This window comes from Phascolarctos cinereus, unplaced genomic scaffold (genome assembly GCF_003287225.1).
Source record: "Phascolarctos cinereus isolate Bilbo 61053 unplaced genomic scaffold, phaCin_HiC Scaffold_7;HRSCAF=346, whole genome shotgun sequence".
Classification (NCBI taxonomy): Eukaryota; Metazoa; Chordata; class Mammalia; order Diprotodontia; family Phascolarctidae; genus Phascolarctos; species Phascolarctos cinereus.
Window position 1 is genome coordinate 156,004,831 of NW_027556180.1, and position 24,670 is coordinate 156,029,500.

Sequence of the window (24,670 nt, forward strand, 5' to 3'; positions counted from 1 at the left end):
TATTTTAATGGCAGCTATTAAACAGTTAAAATTATCTTTGACTTAAACATGTTTGTTACTCACTAATTTATATGAAATTTCAGTGCTAATATGGTCAGTGCCTATTTTACATGTAGGGAGGTGAAAATACAAAAAAGTGTAACATGGAGCCTGTCCTCATGGGGCTTGCAGTTTGATTATAGAGACAGAAAATATACATAAAAGATATTTAATAGGGGCAGCTAGGTGGTGCAGTGGATGGAATTCCAGCCTTGGAGTCAAAAGGACCTGAGTTCAAATGCTGCCTCAGACACTTGACACTTACTAGTTGTGTGACCGTAGGCAAGTCACTTAACCCTGCTTGCCTCACCAAAAAGCAAAAAAAAAAAAAAGATGCATAACAAAGTATATGTAGGTTCAAAACCCTTTTTTGCTGCTTTGGGCAAGTCACTTAATCTCTGGACCTCAGTTTCCTCATCTGAAAAATGAGAGGAAAGGAATTAATAACCTCTAAGATCTCTTCTGGTGAAATGGATTTCATGGGCTTGGAGTACAAAATAACTGAGTTTGAATCCTCCCTCAGGCACGTACCATCATTGTGATGCTGGGCGAGTCACTTAACCTCAGCTTCAGTTTCTTCATCTGGAAAATGAGGGTGTTGGACTTGAGGAGAGGAAGTGATCAATAAGGACAAGGCAATGCATGAAGGCTAATGGAGGAAGCAGTATTTAAACTGAAATTTATGGAAAGCTAGAATATAAATAAATTGAGATGAGGGAGAGGGCATTTCAGACCAGGAGAGTGTGAGCAAAGGTGCCCAGGTGGGAATTTTTATGGTGCTTTGTAGAATAGTAGAACAGATTGGTTTTGTCTAGGGCATTTGTGAGAAGAGAAGGTTGGAGAGGTAGGTGAAGACTATATTGTTAAATGTCTTAAATACCAGTTAAAGTAGATTGGAGTTTGTCCTATGGGAAAAAGAGAGTGATGGAAAGTTTACATACAGGGGGTAAAGTGTATAATGCTGTTTTTGAGAACAAGTCATTAGCATCCATATCGCAGCATAATTTAGATCTTGTTGGCAATACCTCCTACTTCTTATCAAAGAATTGAAATAGTTGGTGTGACATGTGTTCTTTGGAGAATTTCTATATTTTTTCTATTTTCAGCCAACACTAGATGATTAAGGTAAAAATAATATAGATTGCAGTTTATCAAAGCTTCCTGTTTTCCTTTCCCCCACCTTTAGGGCACTCACACTGTTTAGTAACCTTATCGGTAGAGCATAACCAGGATAAGAAAGATAATATGAGTCAGATTCATTGTTTCTTGAGTCTTTTTCATTATACTGAACTGTTTAAGCAAATTTCTGTTTACAGAAATTAGATTATAAATTCCTTGAGGTGTTGGAAAAAGGACATTGGAATAGGAACCCTGGCTTTTAGTTTTGTGTCTGCTATGAACAAGCTCTGTCACCTTGGACAAGTCAGTTAACATTTCTGACCTTCAATTTCCTCTTTTTTTTTTTAAATGTGAAGATTGGACTAGATGATCTGTAAGGGCCCTTATAGCTCTAATGTGTGGTAGCAGGGATCCTGTTTTATGCTTCTTTTAAAATGCTATGAGTCATAGCTCAGTGACCTGAATAAAGTAGACACATGATTAATATTTGATTTAAAGATATCTTCTACACATTGGTATATGTCTGCTCTATGACATTGGCATATAAAGTTTTTTTGAAGTGTGGGAGAGAAATATAATCAGCTGAAATATCACTTTAAATAATTTGAAGAAATATGGGATTGTACCTTACTTTCAAATTCATATTGAGAAACTTGGAGGGTCATTGATAAGAATCTTACAGGATGAGATCTATACATGGGTTATGATCTAAATAATCAGGGAGGGAGTGCCCCATTAGAGATCTCAAGGGGCCACTGAAGGATTGAGAAGAATAGTAAAGTAGAAAGAATGCTGGACTCTAGAAATCTATAGACCTAGGTTCTAAACCCAGCTCCTTTACTTAGCACTTATATGGTCTTGAGCAAGTCAGTCAGTCAGTCACCAAACATTTATTATGTACTCACCACATGTCAGACACTATAAGTGCTGGGGATAGAAAGAAAGACAAAAATAGTCCTTACTTTTGAGGAGCCCATGTTCTAATAAGAGATAACAGGAAACAAACATGTACATACAAGCTATATACAGAGTAGATTGAAGATAAGTTAGAGAGAAGGCACTACTAGCAGTAGGGATGTGGGTGGGGGGTGGAATGAACTGAGAAAGGCCTCTTTCAGAAAATGGTATCTGAAAAGAGTGGTGAAGGAAGCTAGGGAAGTCAGGAGGTGAAGGAGGTGAGGAAAGAGAGCATTCCTTCTACAGGGAATAGCCACTGAAAAGGCTGATGGGAGATGGAATTATCTCTATAGAGGTGATTCTCAGATCTATTTATCCAACCCTAACTCCTCTCTTGACCTCCAGCTTTTCATCTTCACTCTGTGTTTTTGCATTGGCTGTTCCTTATGCTTAAAATGCCCTTCCTCCTTATCTTGGCCTCATAAAATTCCTCTCTTCTTTCAAAACACAGCTTAAACAAGCTTCTGTATGAAAATTTTTCCTGTTCTCCCAGCTGTTATTGCCTTCCTTCTCAAATTACTTTGTATTTAACAAATACTTTGTATTTATTCTTTTTATATTTATTCTGTATACATTTACATATGAAACTGTTGCTTTCCTGATTGGCATTTAAACCTCTTGAAAACAGAGATTGATTCATTTATTGTTTGCATCCCTAGTACAATGCCTAGCAAATAGTAGGCGCTTAATAAATGCTTATTGATTTATTGATATTTCATAAACTGAAACCTGCAATTATCACATGAACTTTGATACACTATCCATTTCCATAGCTTGTATTCAAATAACCAAAATAAGCTCTTCTCTTCATAGGTACTGTATCAGTCGACCTCAGTATAAGACCTCCTGTGGTATCTCCTCATTGATATCTTGTTGGAATTTCTTGTATAGCACAATGGGAGCTGGAAAGTAAGTCATACATATTCATTGATATACATTGTTCCTCCAAATGCTTTTTGAACTTGACTTAAGGCATCTACTTAGTCTATGATTAGATATGCGTTTCCCCCCACCCCCCCTTAATACTGGGTCTCTTCATTTCACACTGGCTGAAAGTGGAAGGGCTTGTGAGCCAAATGTCACTAATGATTGGCACAGGAATTTTGATGTATTCCATTTCTGACTGGTGTATATCAGCACCTCTTTGGCCACTTGGTAACCTCCAGTTCAGATGAACTCACCTATTTGGTGCTAGTCTTAGGACACCTGATTGACTTAGCTTACAGAAGCTCAGAATTCTGAAGCTCAAGATATCTGCCAGCCTCAGTCTCCCTGGAAGCAGAGACTATTGGCATGTGCTGCCTCTCCCAACTGAGACTTTATTTTAAAGTTGTATTTCTGTGATAATTTGTCTTTGTTAAAGTATTTATTTTGTTTTGGATATCTATCTATCTGAAATGGTGGTTGGTTGTTACATTGATCAGAGTTCTTCAGTCTTTCAAAGCTATTTGTCTTGACAATATTGTTGTTATTATATAAATACATGTATATTATAAATAATACTTTTCTTGTAGCCTTCCACCTGTTACTCAAGAAGAGGCTTTACACATTTTGGGCTTTCAACCCCCATTTGAAGATATTCGGTTTGGTCCTTTTACTGGAAATACCACATTAATGAGGTATGGAATCATCTTTGTGAAAATTCAATTTTATTTTATTTTCAGATCTGAATTCTCCACACACATACACACCCATCTCTCTACAGAGCCTATTCCTCACTAAGAAAGCAAGAAAAAGAAAACCTGTTACAAACATGTATATATACAAACATGCAAAACAAATTCATGAGTTGGCCATACCCCAGGTATACCATATCAATGAGGTATGTAGCAGCCTTAGTGAAAATTCAATTTTATTTTCAGCTCTGAATTGTCTCCCCTAGCTCCCCAGCCCCACTGAGAAGCAAGAAAAACAAAACCTGTTGCAAACAAAACACATCCTTCCGTTGGCCATCTCATTCATGTATGTCTGAATATACATATATATATGTATATATACACACATATAAACTGTATACGTGACTACACATATACACACTCCCTCATTTCGCACTCTGAGTCTATCACCTCTCTATCTGAAAGTGGGTAGCATGTTTTGTCATGAGACTTCTTGGTCATTACGTTGATCAAAGTTCCTCAGTCTTTCAAAGCTATTTGTTTTGACAAAAATGTTATTATATAAATTGTCCTCTTAGTTCTGTTCACTTCACTTTGCATCAGTTTATGCAAGTTAAAGCAACCTATATGTAGCAGAATAACTTCTAACTTTAAATCATAGCTCCTAATTTTTATTTTTATTCTTGACAGATTTTATTGCTGTTTTTTGTCTTTACATTATAGCCAGTTTGCAAATTCTCCCAAGATTAAACCTTCCTTTATGAGAAAGAAAAAAGTTAAACCAAATGCAAGATATAGTAACCACATTTGACAGTGTGCACGTATAGTGTTCTGTACATAGTAGGCCTCTGGTCTCTCCTGTAAGGATGGGGGAAGTAGGTTTCATTATCTGTTCTCTGAGACCTTCATTGCTTTTTCAGTTACTTAGAGTTCAATTTGCTTTTAATGATCTTTTCATTTATGTTGTAGCCATTTTGTACATTGCTCTCTCATATCAATGCATCAGCTCATAGAAATCTTCCCATGTTTCTCTGAATTATTTCTATTATTCATATCTTTTTGTACAATAATATGATATTCATATATTGTAGTTTTCCCCCCTCTGCTATTACCCAGTCAATGGATACCTACTTTGTTTCTAGTTTTATATATATATATGTATACACACACACACACACACACACACACACACACACACACACACACACATATTTGTTTTTGGCCAAATGGAAAAGGAGGTACAAAATTATATATTTATTTTTACAAGTCTTAATACTGCAGGATGTTTACTTGATAGCAAGGCACATATTTTATTTGAGTTTCCTGTAAATATTTTTATTATATTAAATATGTTATATTTTTGACTCTTAAAGTTTTATTTGAATGTGTAGTGATTGTTTTCTTCAAAAAAACTGTCCCATAATGTCTTCTTGCTTTTTCAGATGGTTTAGACAAATTAATGACCACTTCCATGTAAAAGGCTGTTCTTATGTTCTCTATAAACCTCATGGAAAGAATAAAACAGCAGGAGAAACTGGTAAGTATAACATTAAGTCAATTGATGTGTGTTTTTTTTCCTTTTAGCATATTTTGAGTAACTTCTTATACTGTTCACCAAAGTTAAAGGTTAATTTATTAATTTTTCTAGTATCTTAGACTTAGAGCTAAAAGGGACCTTAGAGGCCATATAATCTAACTCACATTTTATAGATGAGGAAACCAAGGCATGGAGAAATTAAGAGACTTGCCTGGGTTTATACAGTAAGTTCCAAAGCTAGGATATGAACCCAAGTTCTCTGACTCCATATCTAGCAATATTTCCACTAAAGTGTGCTAGACCAAGTACTGTGCCTCTTAATTGAGTAGTCTGAAAGAAAGGCCCAAATGGGCTGTTGACCCAAAGGAAAGTCACAAAATGTTATTGTTTAGGTAGGCCTAAATGGTATAAAATTGTTTGTACTTATTACATAGTTAAAAAAGAAAGCATCCTTCCCCCCCCCCCATTCCATAATGGCAAAGAAATAAAAGTCTGAACAATTGTCTGCTTAATTTGGCCAGTATAGATGACCTATGTGGATAATTAACTCATATAGTTTTTTGTTGTTTTTCTCATAGAATCCACATCTACACTGTCCAAATTCAGCAGATAAATACTTTGCTTTCCCCCTCTATACTTCCACCCCCCTTTCCTTAGTGCTTTGTAAACCTAGTCAGAGAGTCATTTAAAGCATGTTATTTTCAGTCTTGGCCAAATGCCAAAACAAGGGAGGGGAGGGAAAGAAACCCTGTTAATTCTTATTTGGAAATCAAATATGTCTATAGGAATAATATTCTGAAATTTGGAAGACAGGAGAGCTGAAAATCTTGTGACTGCCACTCAGCAGTCACAGATTGACTTATCAAATTTCCCAACCCCCTCTTTTTTAAGCCATTTTATTTTACCCACATAGTTATTTGAATTTTGGCAGGGACAGCTATGTTGTAGTTAAAAGAATACCAACTACAGAATCATGAACTCTGGGTTTATTAAGCCTCAGCTGCCATTTGCAATCTGGGTGGACTTGGCAAGTCATTTAACCTGGATGGGCTTCCTTATTTGTAAAAATGGGAATAATATTCAACTTCACAGGATTATTGTGAGGATCAAATGAGATAATGTATGTGAAATGCTATAGAAGTCTTAGCTGTTATTATGCCATCAGTCTGGTTAATTATCCCAGGAAGAAGAATTTCCCAAGGCATGAAAAGTCAACTTGAACTGCAGGGGCTAATGATATCTGTTCTTAAATCCAAGATGGGCAATAATCCAGAGTTTCCCTTTTACCTTAGGTTTTCAAGATTGGTCCATTTCTCAGAAAATAGTCTCAGATGAGTTAAGGGAAGGATAAAGGGGGCAGGCCTAAAGAATTTATATTCATCATCATAAACGTTTGAGTTTATATACCACAATACTTTTATTCTAAAATTAATATTTGCTATAGGCCAAAAAAACCTGTTTAAAATATTTTCAGTTTTTTTTTACATTAATTTTATGGGCAAACAGGAAAAAAGGAAGATATTTTAGAGTTCAAATATATGTGATTATGGGTAGGCTTATTCTCTAGAATGTAGGTTCATGTATCTATCTATCTATCTATCTATCTATCTATCTATCTATCTATCTATTTTCCCACTTAGAACACATTTCTAGAGATGAACAGACTTCACTATAGAAGTACCTAGTCAAAATTAATCTTTTTTCCTTCTGTTCATACCTAATTTTATTCCCTTTTATATTCACAATAAGTAATACATTTGATGTTTCCTTTTATATTCCCAATAAGCAATACATTTGATGTTTCCTGCTTCTAACTATTTTTGGATAGCTTACCAAGCCCCTCCTTATTTGTATGATAGCCATCTATAGTTCAGAAACAATTCCCTGGGAGTAAGAGGTTGCTACTGATTTATTTAGAATATTGTCTAGTAGATCTATATCACTGGAATGCTCAAAATTTCACCCGTTTGAGAAATGATCTTAGAATTATCTAAAAGGAGTTTGTAATACCACAGCAGTTATTAATTTTCAGAAACACTTCCTAGTCCATGTTGGCTCCCAGATTATCACTTTATTCCACCCCTTCACTCCTCTCCACAGCAGCCCCCTCCCTCACACCCCCATCACAGTTCATCGGTGGAGCTACGAGGACTGACGCACTGTAAACTCAGGTTTCATTCTCTGTTGTGGTCCTTTATGATCTTATCTTTACATTAAATCTCATTCATATCATAGAAAAATATTTTCATATCACAGAATTCCATAATTTGGTTGACTTAAAATATTAATTTGGAGATATAATTTTTTGATGTTCTTTCTCATGTCATTGTCAATTGCCTCTGACTTCTCCTATTCCCACTCAATAGAGAGGTCCCTTATGACATATATATGTGTGTGTATTCATACATATATGCAAATATACATGTATGTAAATATATGTCATATGACAAATAAATATAGTCAGCAAACAAATGAATACCTTGGCCATGTCTGTAAACTATGCTCTATGTCACAACTATAGTTCTCTACTAAGAGAGTTACCTGTCTTGATAAGGGGGACAGAAGGCATGCTTTACCATCATTCTAGTGAAGTCATGATTAATCATTCCATAGATCAGAGTTCCAAAGTCTTTTAGTTTTGCTTTTCTGTTTCATTGTTGTGGTCATCATATAAATTGTTCTTCTGCTTCTTATTACACTGGGCACAAGTTCACAAATTTTTCCCAAGCTGCTCTGACTTCTTCACATTTTCTATGTCTTACAGCATGATAATATTCCATTATATTCATGGACCACAGTTTGTTTAGTCATTCAGTGGTTTGGAAGTAGGAAAAGTCTATTTTTGTATATACCTTTTCCTCTCTCTTCAACCTTCTTGGGTGTATGCGTAGTAGTTGTATCACTGGTCAGAGTATGTACATTTCATTTTCTGTTTTTTCACTGAGGGTCACGCAGCCAATTTGTGTCAAAGGTGGGATCTGCTGACTCCAAGGCCAGCTCTTTATCCGATATGTTCTACTGTTAATCTCAGTTCTCTTCTTATTAGTGATTTGAAACATTCTTGTTTGATAGCTTACATTGCTCCTTTTTATAACTGGCTTTTCATAACTATATCCTTTAACTATTCATCTTTATCAGATAATTCTTATTCATGTCTGTCTATTGATTCCCTATATAGCTTGCATTTCAGATCTTTAGCAGAAATATTTCTTACAATGAATTTCTTCTACTAATTTCTGTTCTAATTCTAACTGCATTGGTTTTGTTTGTGCAAAAATTTTTGAATTTGTATAATCAAAGTTGTCAGTTTTTCTTCTTTGATCACCTCTATCCATTATCTAGTTAAGAATTTTCCCCTTAGATATATTTGTCCTTTCATTCTCTGCTAATTTTTTCATGATATGTTCTTTTATATTTAGATTGTGTATACATTTGCAATTTATTATGATAAATGGCATGATTAATTTAAACCTAATTTTTGCTAAACTGTTTTTCAGTTTTTTAGTCTCTCTATGCAGTTTTGGTCAAATAGGAAATCTTTAGGCTACTATGGTGGGTCTTGCTTATCTAATCTGTTCAAATGAGAAACTTTTTTTTGGCTAATGCAAAATAGTTTTGATAGTCATTGCCTTATAGTATGACTTGAAGTCTGGTAATGGTAGACCCACTTCATTCCTACTGTTTTTCATTATTTCCTTTAAGATTCTTGACCTTTAGAAGAATTTTGTTATTATTTTACTATTTTGTCTAGAATCAAAAAGTTTTATAAAATTTCCCATTCTTTTTTCCTTTCTTCTTTCTTCACCAGTCTTCAGTATTTGTTGTTGTTCATTCATTTTTCAGTTGTGTCCTATTCTTCATGACCCTTCAGCATTTAATCTAGTTCAATTCAGTTCAATGTGAATGATATGACTTTTACTCTAGAAACCAAATATTATCTAACAGCATTTTTCAGGATGTAGCATAAAGCATTTAAATGTTAGTGTGCTAAACATAGTAGAATAATACTAATACTATTAAAAATATTTTGTGATAGACATAATATAAATTTGTCCTATTTTCTGCCATTAAGGCTATGTCAATATGCATAATTTGTTCATTGTTTTGATGTACTCTCCTAGTCATCTCAGTTAAGCAGAAAAACTGATCATACATATAGAAAACTTATACTTCTTCATATGTGGTCCAGACTATCCATGTGACCACACATTTACTTTATTGTCCACTATTATCCTGAGTTTTCTGCTCTCTCAGTACATGCCCTACCCATTTTGAGTTTTTTAAGGTATGTCTTTTCCAACTAACCATCTCTGTTATTAAAAATACATACACACACACACACACACACGTGCACGCGTTTTCACTGATTTAAAAAAAAGTTTAGTTGAATTCACTAATGTGTTTTTGGATTCAAGATTAAAACTTTTAACTTTCTATGTAACTAGATGATATTTTTTTTAAGGCAATTGGGGTTAAGTGATTTGCCCAGGGTCATACAGCTAGTAAGTGTCAAGTGTTTGGTCTGAGGCTGGATTTGAACTCAGGTCCTCCTGACTTCAGGGCCGGTGGTCTATTTACTGTGCCATCTAGCTGCCCCACTAGATGACATTTTCAAAGAATGTTTATGTATATGTCTATGTTTAGAGATATTTGTTTCAGGAATAATATTTTAATTTTTAGCTGTAAAAGTTTACTTTGGAACTCACATTTACTAACAATAGCAAAACATAGTAATCCTCCCTTTTCAATTGTTGCCATCATGATAAACAGCTCAATATTGCCATTTTTTAGACCATGTAACAGCACAGTAATAACTTTTTTTGAGGGGGTTGTCTTACTTAAATATGAAATAAGTTTTGACACACTTTTAATATAAAGTCTATATTATCTTTATGAATTCTGTAGCTCATAGAAAACACATCTCAGCTAAAGGGAATTATAAAACTGTACTTATTTTGCTAACACCCTTTCTAAAATAAATCAGCAGTCATTGACTTCATGGAGAGTCCCAAAAATATGCAGATGATTCTTCATAAACATATTTTAGCATCCTTAAATGCCTGACCTCAGCCCACATTGTCTCTTGCAAAGGAAAAGAGGAATCATATTCAGTATTGCTCATCACTGACATTTCAGTATCTCTGAAATCAGTACTTAACCAACAGACGGACTAGGATTGCCTTCTTAGTGTTCTGCGTTCTTTTCCAGAACCAGTGGTGGTCAGATGAAGACACATACTGAGAAATAGGTCAGAAGGTGGGAAGGGGAGGGGCATCTAGGAAATATGCATTGGGCTTTGTGACATATTTTGTGATTCCCTTGAGACCAGAAGTCTATCCTTAATGAGCTCTGTTATAGGGAGATGGTGTAGGGTTTGAGACGATCTTCCCTCCTATCTTTTTGCTGCATGTACCATTTTCTTTTTCTTTCCCCCATATATTTTCCCTTTTTACCCTTACCCTTTGTTCCTTAACAAAAGACTTCCTTAGTAGGCATGATGTTCTCTTTCTTCAGGTGTATTCTGACACATTTACAAATGAAAATGTTGAAATACACTGATATAGATCAGCATTTCCAAAACCATGCATGAGGGGTTGCCAATGTAATTCTATATTCTTGGGTCAAAAGTTGCTTCTAAAGACAGAGTGAGAAATTGATGACTGAAGTGTCACTAGACATGAGTTCAGAAAGAAGAGGGAAACAGAGAAAGCCAGAGATAAAAGTAAATGTTACTGAATGAAGAGGATATCATGCATAGCAAAAAACTAAAGGTATCTGGTACACTGATAGACTGTTCTAATGTTGTCTTCACAGCTATATCCCAAGAATGTATAATCAGTGGGAAAAGATGGGACTACTTCTTGATTGTTCTCTGTCACCTTTGCCTAGCTATGGCCACCTCTGACTAAGAGAAATTTTACCAATCCTTTGCTGTTTTGGATAGCAGCAATAGCCACAATTCAAGAGGTAGGGAAGAACTGTAGGGTCAAGTGAATAGACTTGGAATAAACTGGATTGACTGATATTGCATCAAGTTTGACAGTGTAATGGGATGTTTGAAGGGATCCCAGGTTGACAGTGTACATTCTGATACTGTAAATGTAAAGAAACATAACTTGGTATGAATTATGAGGAAAGAGAGTGGTCAGATGTAAACATTTCATCAGGGGAGAGGGACAGTCTTTAGGCTGTAATCAAATGGTAGAAGAGTCCTGGATCAGAGAAAGTTTAGAAAGCAACATTCTGGAATTCCAAAGTTTTTCTCTGAAATGTGTATGACCTCTGAAGGTCCTTTCCAACTCTAAGATTCTATTCCATTATTTTAATAGGAATTGACGTTAGACTTACTGGATGGTAACTTCCAGGATCACTTCTCTTCCTCTTTTGAAGATCAGTACTGCATTTGCTTTTTTCCAATATTCTGGTACCTCCCCAGTTCTTCATGACTTTTCAAAAATAAATATTTATGGTTCGGTAAGTTTATTAGCAAATTCCCTTAACACTTTAGGATGCATGTCTCTTGGTTCTACTGACATATTTATATGTTTAAAATTGCCCCCAGTCTATTCATCTGCTTCCTCCCTTCCTAATAATTACCATCTTTTCTTTTTTTTTTTCTGGTCAGTGGGCAAAAACCTGAATTTCCATTTTTCTATTTCCCTGGTAAAAGTAGATAAAAAGAAAAAAACTCAATTTTCCCTTTTTAGTTGTTGTTGCCCTTTCTTCGTAGAAATGTTAATGCCTGTGATTTTCTGTTTTCATTACCTTTTAATTTCCATTTTATAATTCTTCCTCCTCAGCATTTCTTGTTCTTTTGTGTACTCTTGAAAAGGCATGTCTATTCCTATTTAATTTTGATTTCTCAAAAGATAGTACAACTTGTTCCACACTTGTGACTTTCTTTAGGTTTCCTGATGCATTAGAGTTTGTCTTCTTGATATCTAGTACCATTTTCTCAACAATTCCTTTTCTTATAGAGGTGCATTCAGAGGGCTTGGAAACTCTTCAACACCAAGCTTTTCTAATTTAATTGTAAAGTATGTAGTACTGTTTTGCTACTGTTTGTGTTATAAAAATGTCTTTCATTTGTTTGGTTTCTTCTCTTCCTTCCTTTTTTGTGAATCCTCTTCTCCACCCTTCCCTCCAGTCTTGTACTTTGTCCTACTCAATACTTGGTTGAGAAATGTTGGGCCCAAGATTGGTGCTCAAGAAATATTACTGACTTATATTCTTCAGAGTAAAATTTTTAGGTCTGATTAGTTTAAGAGTTAATACAGGGAGTTTGCATTTTTTCCTCTCAACTTCAATGTCCCTAGAAAGAGTTTCACACCTATAGCTACTTTTTAATTTTTTTTGGTCACAGAGCTTCACATTTATCGCCAAAGTATGTCCATGGTTTTAAGCACATCTGATACAGATATGTATGTATACACATATAGGTTTATATATCTACATCTATATATTATGTATGTATGTATGTATATATATTGATCTTGGACAGAGGCCAACGTACGTGTGTGTGTGTGTGTATGTGTATACACAGACATATAATACATACACACATTTACATATACACACATACATATATGTATATTTACATAGTGTTTTATATGTGTATATGTATATATGTGTATATATCTAAATATACACACATCTATGTTACACACACGTGAGTGTGTATTATCTTCCATGAAAATATTTCCTATTTAATGAAAGAGACATTATACTTTAGAAAGAAAATAATAGTGGATAGCAAGATCTAATTTTAATTCCCTTTGATTTAATTGTAACACCTTACACAAATCCATCAATACATCTTATTACTATCTTCAAAATATAGATAACATTTGCTCCATGTATCACAGTTTGACTGAAACATAAAATGCTTTGAAATGAGAATATATATAAATGATATTATAGCATATTTAAAAATAATTTTATATTTTTATTTTTTTCCTGAATTACCTGCCTTCCAATTACATACAAGCAAACAATTTTTCACCTAAACAATGAAATAATTCTATATTTTAGGAAAAAAATTGGATGATTTTAGTTGAATGGATAGTCTTTCCCCTCCTTGAGTACATCTTATACATTTTGACATTTTCAAATCTCAGAGACATATAAGTCAATTTTAGCATAAACAAAGAAATACTTTACGATGTCCTGCTCAAGAGATCATTTAAAAGCAAACAGACGCTTTTGCCATCCTGGGACTTATAAAAGTAGAGAAAGATGACATTAGACAATATAAGTAATGTGCCTAAACTTTAGGAATGTAGATTTCAGAATATTCTTAGGAAAGCTAAATGTGACTTAATCCTTAATGATCAAATAGTTCAAGAGGTAAATGGTTATGAAAAAAAATTAAGTTTTGGTTAACCACTTGAATGTTATTTATGAATAGAACTAGCACAAAGCATTTGGACATCCTCATCAGAGTCTGAAAATGACATCCATCAGTGTCTGAAAATTGTACTTCCTGTACACCAGAGGGTTTGAACATTCATATTACTACATGTGATAACCTACCACAAAATAATACCTATTTACCATAGAGTAGCACTTTCTAGCATCAAAACTAGATTGTTATAAAATCTGTGTCCTTAATTGAATTCTTTATATACCAAGCCTGACATGGTTGCCTATTTGTCTGTCCCTAGTCTCTACTGTACTAATGAAGAAGAAATGAGGGTATTCAGCTAAAGAATCTGATGTGGCTACACAGAGAGACCTCTAAATTCAGTTTTAAGAAGGACATGTATAAAGGATAGGATTGGTGCATAACCAAGAGGAGTGGGGGAAGTGCAGGAATGACACACAGAAAATGGTATAAAGAATGCTAAAGCTCAGAAGGAGCTTAGATTTGAGAAAAAATGTTAAAGCAAAGAGCAATTTTCTGTTAAAAATTCTGCTTAGAATAAAAAACAAGGGAAGGAAGGTCTCCATGTTTAGGGAGATGGTAAATTGTGAACAGATGGGCTTTTAAAAACTATTACGTGACATGTTATGACGGAAGGCATTTTGTTCTTGTCTTCTCTATTAAGAAAAGTGACTTTCAGAATAGAAAGGGTAGAACAAACATCAAAAAGCAGACAGAGAAAGAAAGAGAGAGAGAGAGAGAGAGTAGCTGCTTTAAACAAGTTCAAAACTTTAAGCCAGACAATTACATCTTAAGATATTGAAAGAATTTGTAGATATAATTGCTTGTGAAGTCATGTATGAGAGAGATATCAAAAGGCTTAAAAATAGGGAAGGTGTTGGCTTACTTTCCAAAAAAAAGTGATTCTGGAAACTATACCCCAGTGAACTTGGTATTGATCGTTGACAGAGTTCTGAAATTCTTAGAAAAGAATTGGATTAAGAATCTGCATAGGTTCACTTAAGAGAAATACAAGGTTAAGTCTTTGGGTTTCTGTTTCCTCATCTGTAAAGTGAAGACATTGAACAAAATACTTACTCTGTGCCATACATACACTGTGTGTGTCTGTAATATATATATATGTATATATGTTACATATGATATATAAAATTTATAATTTATAGTCAGATGAACGGTTTTGTAAAAGACATAAAAGGATATTATATATCCACTATATATATACATTATGTTAATGTGATCCATTATATATTTATATATTATATACATATTCAAGTGGTTTTGTGAAAGACATAAGGATATATTTATTATATCAACATATTATTTATCATATATGTGATTCTATATTATATAAAATAGATACAATATATTAATATAATAATACACAGCACATTATATTCTGTCATATACATGTGATTATAATAAATATAATATCCTTTTAAGTCTCACAAAACCACTTGAATATGTATATAATGTATTATATATAAATATATATAATAGATCACACACATACACAGATTTGTCTTTTTCAACAAAAAGTCTTCAACAAAACCTTCCATCTTAATTGCTTTCACGTAAGATTATAGGATTATCAATCTAAATTTGAAAGAGAGGCACCCTAGAGGCCCTGAAGCTAATCCTCTCATTTTATAGAAGAGGAAACTGAATCTCTTGAAGGTTAAGACTTGCCCCAGGTCACACAGGAAAGTGTCAAAGGCAAGGTCTTCTGATTCTCATCAATGCTGGTTTTCTCAGAAATGAGTCAGTGAAGGATACTTTTATGATCTGAATACTTGATTGACTTTAAACTTTTTCTGGAAATTAGTGCTTCATTTCTTCCTAGGAACCAATTGTAAACTCTAGCAAGTTGATATCATTTAGTACTGTATAACTGTGTTCAACTTTGCTACTCTAAATTTTTTGTCAATTTAAAAACATGATACATGGGAATCAGAGATCTTTCTCTACTTATTTCTACTTATATTTAATTTGGTTATAATTCCTTCTCAAATTTTTTAACCCTTAATTGATTTCTTCTTTTTTTTTCATTTCAAACTCTGTCTTCAAGATTTTGAGTCAAGATACTTTTCATATGAGAGAGTCCAGCCTAAGTGACTTACTGTATTGATGTTGCTATGAATTCTAGAAATTTTTGGGTTAGTCATGTGATAGCTAGGGATTATCAGGAGCATTTGTTTTGCATGAAATACTTTTTTACAATCTAAAAAAACAACTCATCTAACCTAAAGAATTTTGCCTCTTGGATTTTTCAAGCTTTCCTCCTTAACACTGTATGAAGGACCTTTTCTACTTTGTTAGCAGTATTTCACTACTTTTCTGATAAACTAGCAAGTAAAATCTATGTTTTTCTGATGAAATGAAGGATTAGTAGTCAGAATGTGATAGTAATCCAATATTTTGGAAGAGAATAAGCCAAGGTAAAGACTTGTGAGTGTCAGTGGCTTAGCAGAAAAATTGGTTTTAACCTTTGTTAATTTTTTATTTCAAGATGCCTATTTAATCAGTGGATAATTAAAGTAATGATATTAAATTATGTTAAAAGGAAAAAAATACTAGCTTGAAATATTCAGAAAGGCTCAGTGTTCCATTTTTTTCTCTTGCATATGCAGATATGGGTATATCCTGCCTTATACCTCTCTTATGCACTTGTATACTTATTTTATTTTTTGGGGGGGGGGTTAGGCAATGGGGTTAAGTTAATTGCCCAGGGTCACACAGCTAGTGTCAAGTGTCTGAGGTCACATTTGAACTCAGGTCCTTCTGACTCCAAGGCTGGAGCTGTACCCACTACACCACCTAGCTTCTCCCATACTTATTTTATTATGGCTGTTTGCATCTCTATCAAAGCTCTACCCTGTTGTCACTTTGTAGCATGGAAGTAACCCTGGGTGTTTGAAAGTTACATTAAAAGAGCATAAACTTTGTTCAGTGCTGTAAATCTGGACAGCCTTTGACTATAGGTCTAGGTATAGACTCTGTATCTAAGGCCTAACTTAGCTAAATTATAGCTTTTCACCTGGTTAGGTTCAGGTGGTGAATTCTGGCCACTAAAATTCTCACTGATTATCTACAGAACTCCTAGTAGAAGGGAGCATGGTACAATCTTTGTGGAAGGAGATCCTCACTAATAGATCTTGGAAGTATTGGAGGGAGTATGTGATGCTCCATATCATTTCTACTTTGATGAACTGTCATGGAGGTCAGGTGACCCTGTGTCTCAAAGACTATGCCAACCAAGTTAAAGCTCCAGCAGGTGCTACAAAGTTGGAAAGACTGACTATAGGACTGGTGATGGACTGTATGTCATTAATCCCAGGATCTGGTAAGTTCTGAGAGGACCATAGATTTATTTTTGTTTGTCATTTGTTCTCGAAGAGGACGAGTGACACCAGGAGGGTGATGTCTTGACTTGCAAGTGAATTGGATTTAAGTGAGGCAGAGCTGTGCAAAGTCATCAGCCTCACTCTCTCCTCCAGAGTCATCTGAGTCCAATGGCAAGACATAGGTCAAGATGACTGGTGATGGCCCTGAATGCAGTGGGCCTTTTTAAGCTAAGGTCTTTCCCAGCTCTCAGTTTCATCATCGCTTTAGAGTTTGAAGGGACCTCAGAGGACATAGAGTCTAATTCTCTCATTTTACAGATGTAGAAACTGAATCTCAGAGAAGTTGCCCAGGGTCACATAGGAAATAGTAGAGGTGTGGTATAAACCCAGGTCTTCCTGACTCCAAATCTAGGGCTCTATCCCCTAACCATGCTGTTTCTTCACCAGGGGGCAAACTAACAGGTTTTGGCTAATTTTTTTGGCTAAAGCAACTCATTAAACCATTTCAAGCCATAGTTACATGAGTTTCAAATTTAATCTGCATCAGTGGAGGAAGTTTACGCACCAATGAAATAATGGATCTTTGAAGTATGTGTATCGTATGATACCATAGACTCTGTGAAGGCCAGGATGGTTTCCTACCTAAATTTTGCACCTCCCTTAGTGCCTAACAGCATTCTGTGAATAGTACATGCTTATGATTTTTTTTGTTAACTTGTTTTGTTGAATTAAACAGTGTTATGTACTTTTATTCTAAACTTTGAAGTCAGATAGTGAGGAAGCATTTATTAAGCATCTACTTTGTGTCAGGCACTATGCTAAGTGCTGAGGTTACAGAGGCATTAAAAAATAGTGCCTGTTCTCAAGTAGTTTACAATCCAATGCGGGGAGACATCAAGCAAACAACCAAGTAAAAACAAGCTATGGACAGGATAAATCAGAGACAACCTCAGAGGGAGGTTAACATTAAGGGATATTGGGAATGACTTTTTGTAGAAAGTGGAATTACAGCTGTAACTTGAAGGAAGTCAGGGAAGTCAGGAGGTAGAGATGAGGAGGCATAGGGGATAGCCAGTGAAAGTCCACAGAGTTGGGAAATAGAGCTGTGTGAGGAATAGCAAGGAGGCCAGAATCACTGGATCATAGAGTTCATGGAGGGGAGTAAGTATAAGAAGACTGGAGGGATTAAGAAGAGATCATATTATTTAGGGTTTTAAAAGCCAAACAGATCTTTATAGTTGATCCCAGAGATTATTGCTAGAGATTATTGAATAGGGGAATAACATAATCAGACCTCCTCTTTAGGAAGATCACTTTGATGGCTGAGTGGAAGATCACCTGGAGGGGGAAGAGAATTGAGGACCAGAGGTCACCCAGAAGTTCAGCCAGTAAAGAGGTGAAGGGGACCTGAACTAGAATGGGGGCTCTGAGTGGAGAGAAGGGCATATATATATATATATATATATATATATATATATATATATATATATATATGTATGTATGTGTGTATATTTATGACTTTGAGAACGTGACTAGTGGATGCTTACCAAGTGTAAATAAGTCCATTTCCTTGTTAATGCTAGTGTATGATTTAGAATGATTTAGAAATGAAGCATTCAGCCATACTCTTGCCTTCTGTCACCTCTAGTAGCAGTAACAGAGCTGAAGTATATAGAAAATCTTTTAGTGTTTATGGAAAATTGTTCTTTTCCTAGGTACAACTGTACTTCTTTCCATAAACTGAAGAATTATTTTTGAATGATAGTGCATTTGAATTGTATTAGCATGCAGTAGAACTTTATGGCAAAAGTACTGAAGCAGCTGAATTGCAGTATTTCCTTATTCCACTAACACAAATGAGCCATTAAGTAATCTTCTAATTGAACAACAGAGTAAATTTTACATTCCTTTAATGCGATTAAAATTAACAAATGTATTAACTGTCTATTTATGTATAGACATTTGAAGAAATGAGATGATAAATGACACCATCCCTGCTCTCATAAAGCTTTCAGTTTAGTTGGGGCATTTAACATATATACAAGGGATTGCAGTGTAAAATGGTTCCTTGTAAATGCATAAGAAAAGTCTAAACAAGTTGCTCTGGAAATTTGATAAGGGAAATTTGGAGACTTCATGAAACCTTAAAAGGATTCACATAGCAAGATGACATTTGAGGTAGGCATTAAAGGATGATGTGGATTACAGGAGGCTAAAATGGAGGGTGAGGAGGGTGTGAGGGCATTTCAGGCATAGACCAAAGGTGCAGAGGTGGGAAAACATGGGATGTGGGTTGTATTGTAACTTATTGCATTAAGGATAATAATATACTGCACTTTATAATTTACAAAGGACCCTGGGCAAGCATTTAACCTCTCTTGGCTTCAGTTTCCTTATTTATAAAATAATAACTTACAGTTCTATGTGCTTCTAAAGATTAAGTCTGAGCATGTCATTCCCTGGCTCAAGAGCCTCCAGGGACTTCCTCCTTCATTTAAGATAAAAAGAAACTTCTCAGCTTGGAATTTAAAGCCTTGTACTGTCTGGCTTCAACCTGCCTTTCCAGGCTAATTTCACCTTATTCTACTGCCCTCTTTCAGAACTCTACATTCAAGCCATTTTCCCTCCAATTAGTCACTCTGCCTCCTGCCTTAATGACTTTGTGCACAGGCAGGCCTTAGTTCCTTGAATGGCCTTCCTCCTAATCTCTACTCCCTGAAATCCCTCCCTTCATTCTAGAATCATCTCCTGCCAACTTAGGGAAAGCCTTTCTTGATGCCTTTGTTCCTTAGTGCTCTCTTCTCTTCAGCTTGTCACAAATATATTGATCTGTTTACATGTTGTACCTCCCCAGTAGAATGTAAGCTCCTCAGTGGCAGACACTGTTTCTCGTTCCATCTTTGCACCTTAGTACCCACCATAGAGACTTAGGAAGAACTTTGAAATTTGATTGTGTGACGTGGGAGATGCTGGCAACAGACCGCTCAGCATGGTGTGCTGGCATCAAAGAAGGCGCTGTGCTCTCTGAGCGAAGCAGAATTGCAGCAGCTCAGAAGAAATATGAAATGCACAAATTTAGAGTTATTCTCCACCCCAGATGTTCACATGCCCTATTTGTGCCCAACATGTGGTAGAGCATTCTGAGCTTGTATTGATCTGATCAGCCACAGTTGGATACACTGTAGCTTGACCCCAACATAGTGATGTCATTTTAGTCCTCTTTGAGCTTAAAGGACAATAATCAACCAACCAACCAATAGGGACTTAATAAATGCTTATTAGGTTGAATTGGATCACATAGAGTACTTTGAAAGTTTCCAAAGTACTTTTTTTCTCAACATTCTTGTGAGATACATAGTGCGTCATTTTTATCCTGATTTTAAATATGAGGAATGAATCACATTAGGTGAACTCTTAAATTTACCTTCTGATTCTAAAATCCTTGAGGCACTTAGGTGGTGCAATGGATTGAGCACAGGGTCTGAAGTCAAGAAGACCTGAATTCAAATCTGGTCTAGCTCTGTGATCTTGGGAAAGTCACTTAACCTTTGTTTGCTTCAGTTTCTTCATCTGTAAAATGGGGATATTAGCACCTACCTCTCAAGGTTGTTGTGAGATAACATGAGATAATTTTAAAGCGCCTGCACATAGTAAGCATTATATAAATGTTAGCTCTAATATACATATTTAGAATACATTCTTATAGAAAAACCATTTTATGTTTAACAGTTGTGCAAGCATTTTTTTAAACACCAGGCACTATACTGTGAGCTGGTGATACAAACAAAGATAAAACCAAAGCAAACCAAACCCTATTGTTTCTGCCCTCAAAGAGTACACATTGTAACAGACATGCAAGATCTATACTGAAAAGGAGGAAGGTAATCTTAAAGCAAAAGTCACTAGTGGGGGGGGTGGAGATTGGAAGGGTTTCTTCAGAAAATGGAATTTGAACTGAGTCTTGAAGGAAGCATGGGAAACTTAGAAGTAGAGATAAAGGCACAGAACATTACAAACATAATAGAGTAATCCCATGCAAAGACATGGGGATAGGAAATGAAGTGTCTCTTTGAAGGAACTTTTAAGTAGGCTGGTGTAGCTGAATCACAGCATGAGTGGAGGAGGGTAATTTGTGTAAGACGAGTGGAAAGGTAGGAAAGGGTTCTGTTAGAAAGAGTTTTACATGCTCAAGGAGTTTCTTTTTGATCCTGGAGGTAATAGGTAGCCACTGGAATTCAGTGAGAGGTAGAGAAAAGGGGGAACATATTAGAGATATTATGAAGGTAGAAACCATAAGATTTGACAAAATACTGGATATGTGGGGTGAGGAAGAAAAAGAAATCAAGGATGATCCTGAGGGTTACTTAGAGGATGGTGGTGCCCCTGTGGAAATAATAGTACTTTTTAAAGACATTACTGAGCATACATAGATTTGAAAAATGATTTCTGTCTTGAGAGTGTTAATGCTCTTAATATTTTTAGGATTTCTTTTATTTATACTTGTTTGGAATGGATTTACTCATTTCCCCATTTCTGCCTTTATTATATATCATTTAAGAATGTTTTCATATACTCCATAGGTAAGTAAATTTTGACTGAGTAGGATTTATTCTCTCCACCTCCCATCTTTTTTAAAAGAAGGAATTCTTATCTTTCCCTCCTTTCTGTTTGCCCTTCACCCTCCCTTTTCCCCACAATGAGCTCCTTACCAGACTTAACCTATTTCTATTATCATTCTCCTTTCTCACATTGTACTTCCTTTTCCACAGACGTCAAGCAATGAGCTATTACTCTACCAGATTTTATCATTACATACTTGAATATTGGGTGTACAAGTTTCTTTAATTCTTACGTATTTAAATTAGATAATTGCCAAAAGCCTTTCTTTATATTTTATCAATCACCTGCAACTTTTCCAGAGTGAATACCAATTATAGAAACTAGAACACTCAATTTCTTCCATGTTCTATCGGATACATTTTAGTTCTTGTATGCATTTTCATTTATATTGCTATAATGTGTCACTTTTTATGTTTTGAGACTTTAAATAAAATTTATAAAAACATTTTCCTTTGTTATTTTGATGGATCCATGATTTCATTGGTGTGGAAACTCCCTCTACCAATCTAGATAGCAGCTTTTCTATACCTCATTTTGCATAAGAACAATTTTTATGCATAAATTTCCATAAATTCTACACAGGGGATCTACCTAATGCACTGTTGGTATTACTCAGATTCTTTTAATATTTTGAGGGATACTGATATAACACTTGGGTTATCTGTCACCCTGGTGTTTCTTATTCTCAGTACCTGACTAGCTGCCTTTTTCCTGGTCTTATATATCCTCAATTATGTCTTTTATTCCATTCCTGTTATGCAATCAGAGCATTATAGGTAACATATTAGAGCTTATCTAAACTTATCCTGTGTCTTGTACTTTGAGTCACCTGCATTTTGGACTCTCCCAAGATTTCAGTTGTTTCAGTTATTAGTAATATCTCATAAAAGAGATAGGTTTTTGCTTCAGCAAACAGTTTGGGAACATTGAAATTACTGTAAATATTCCCAAATGTGTTCTATCTTGATTTTCTCTACTTACTCAAGTCTAAACCCAGTTCACTGTCCAGTTGTAGTGACTGTTTAAGCTTTGTGTGTGTTGTGTATATGTGTATATAAGTAAATAGAAATGTGAATATGTGTGTGTGTTCAGATGCAAATGAAATAAATTAATGGTCTACTTGTATAACTAACTACATCTTATAATCTGGGCAATGTATTTTTTTAAACATTTCATTTTTGTAGCAGATAGTTAAATTTCTTTTGACTTTCAATTTAACTGAGGTTTTTAGTATTCTGTATAATTAGTATGACATTATTTATCATGTCATAGCATTTGGAGAACCTTATCATTAATAGGGAAGGCTTCCTTAACCATTATAATTATGAAATAAACAAAGCTGTAGGAAAAGAGAGGCTTTGTGTAATATAGTGATGCACTTGGTGGGACCTATAGAAGAGGCTGCCCTTGGAAAATGATTTGAAGGCATAAGGGTCCGTCCAGATGGCCTGTGTAGTGCCGAGGACCATATAAGTAAGCATGCCTTGTCTCCTTAGTTCTATGCTGCACTCATTAAGTAGGCTATTAAATAGGCTTTTCTTAGCTGTCTTCAGCTATTTTAGCAGCCACAAAATCAATTAACTGACATCCATATTATTATTATCATCCACTTCAGTTATTGTTAGTATTTCTGCCTTAATGGACTTTTTGGTTAATGAATAATTTAGTTTTTTTTTACTGGAAATACAAGTTAATCGAACTTTAGCTGGTAGTCTTAGTTCTGAGGCCTGGATAAAAGCTATTTTCTTGGCATAATATACCTCTATGTTACTTGACAGATAGATGTCAGAAAGATACAAGTAAAAAGGTCGAGAAGGTGAGAAGCTTACTGCTGCTTCTGCCAAAAAGAAGGGCTATCTCCTTAAAGAGGCTTTTGTGTGTCACCACTTAAAAGATGAGTTCACTTCCAATCTATAGCTCTTAAGAAATATTATAACTTCTCTTTATTTGAAGTAGGACTTTGCATGTTGGTAAGAGTCTGCTGATTTATGAGATTTACATTGACTTATAAATCAGGGAAAATAAGTACAGAATTGATGATTAAATTTTATGGACTATTAGAACATGTACTACTCAAAATATGTTGGGAAGCAAGAAATTCAACATTTTATACTTTCAGTTTAAAATTATAAAGTTATATTGATTGAAATACTTTTTTCTCTTAAGTGGAAGCTAAAATGTGAAACTTCTGGCAACCTGTGCTTTGCTAATAATGCATTCAGCAATTTTCTTTGTGTACCAAGTGACATTTTCTCATATAAATTTCTGTAAAATGTTGTCACTCATTTTCTGGAGACTCAGGTATTTATCTCTTTGTAGCTTCAGGGGCATTATCAAAATTAACACATGGACTGAAAGATGAATCACTGGCTTACATTTACCATTGTCAGAATCATTACTTTTGTCCAATTGGATTTGAAGCAACACCAATTAAAGCCAATAAAGCATACAGGTAAGCATTATCAATGGGAATTCTTCAATGGTGCTAATTTTTTCTTTTGCAGAAAGCTATCTGTTTTTTGATTTGGTTCCACATCAATTATGAGTGTGGCTTCATGTTTTGTTAGGCACTCAAAACAGTGGCAAGTGTGTCTTTTCTCAATACATTGGTTGATGTTTAATCTGTTTACAATTTTTTTTTCTATTTTCTTTTATTTGTTCTTATATATAATCAAAACCTTAATTGGAGAAAATAACTTTGAAAGGAGTCTTTGGGAAACTTAAAGACAAAAGTGCCTCAGACATGACTCAGGAGCTACCCCAAATGAGTTTGTCAGCAAAGAAAAGTTAGGCATCTCAGTCCTAGTTCTTATGTTTAAACTGTGTAGAAATAGATTCTTTATGATACATTGGAGTAATATGCTGGCATAGTTAAAAGTACCAGGGAAATATTATGCTATGGATCTTGGTTGAGGATGGAGAGAGCAAATATTATTGATAATTAAGGAATCCTTTGGGAATAGCATCCATCTGAATAAATTCATCTTGGGTACAGAAGGGAAAAATCTGAATTTTTGAGGGAAATTGGTAATGGCTGGAAATGAACAGCAAATAGGTC

General features: G+C 34.9%; 1 protein-coding gene across 3 annotated transcripts in view; it reads left to right on the forward strand.

Moving 5' to 3' along the window:
• Positions 1-24,670, forward strand: part of BIVM (basic, immunoglobulin-like variable motif containing) — a 40,955-nt gene that overhangs the window by 11,629 nt on the left and 4,656 nt on the right. For all 3 annotated transcript variants that reach the window (XM_020972386.1, XM_020972387.1, XM_078147312.1), the window contains 4 exons: positions 2,929-3,024; positions 3,630-3,734; positions 5,174-5,268; positions 23,932-24,064. In XM_020972386.1, coding sequence (XP_020828045.1) covers positions 2,929-3,024; positions 3,630-3,734; positions 5,174-5,268; positions 23,932-24,064 — 429 coding nt within the window. The remainder of the gene's footprint in view (positions 1-2,928; positions 3,025-3,629; positions 3,735-5,173; positions 5,269-23,931; positions 24,065-24,670) is intronic.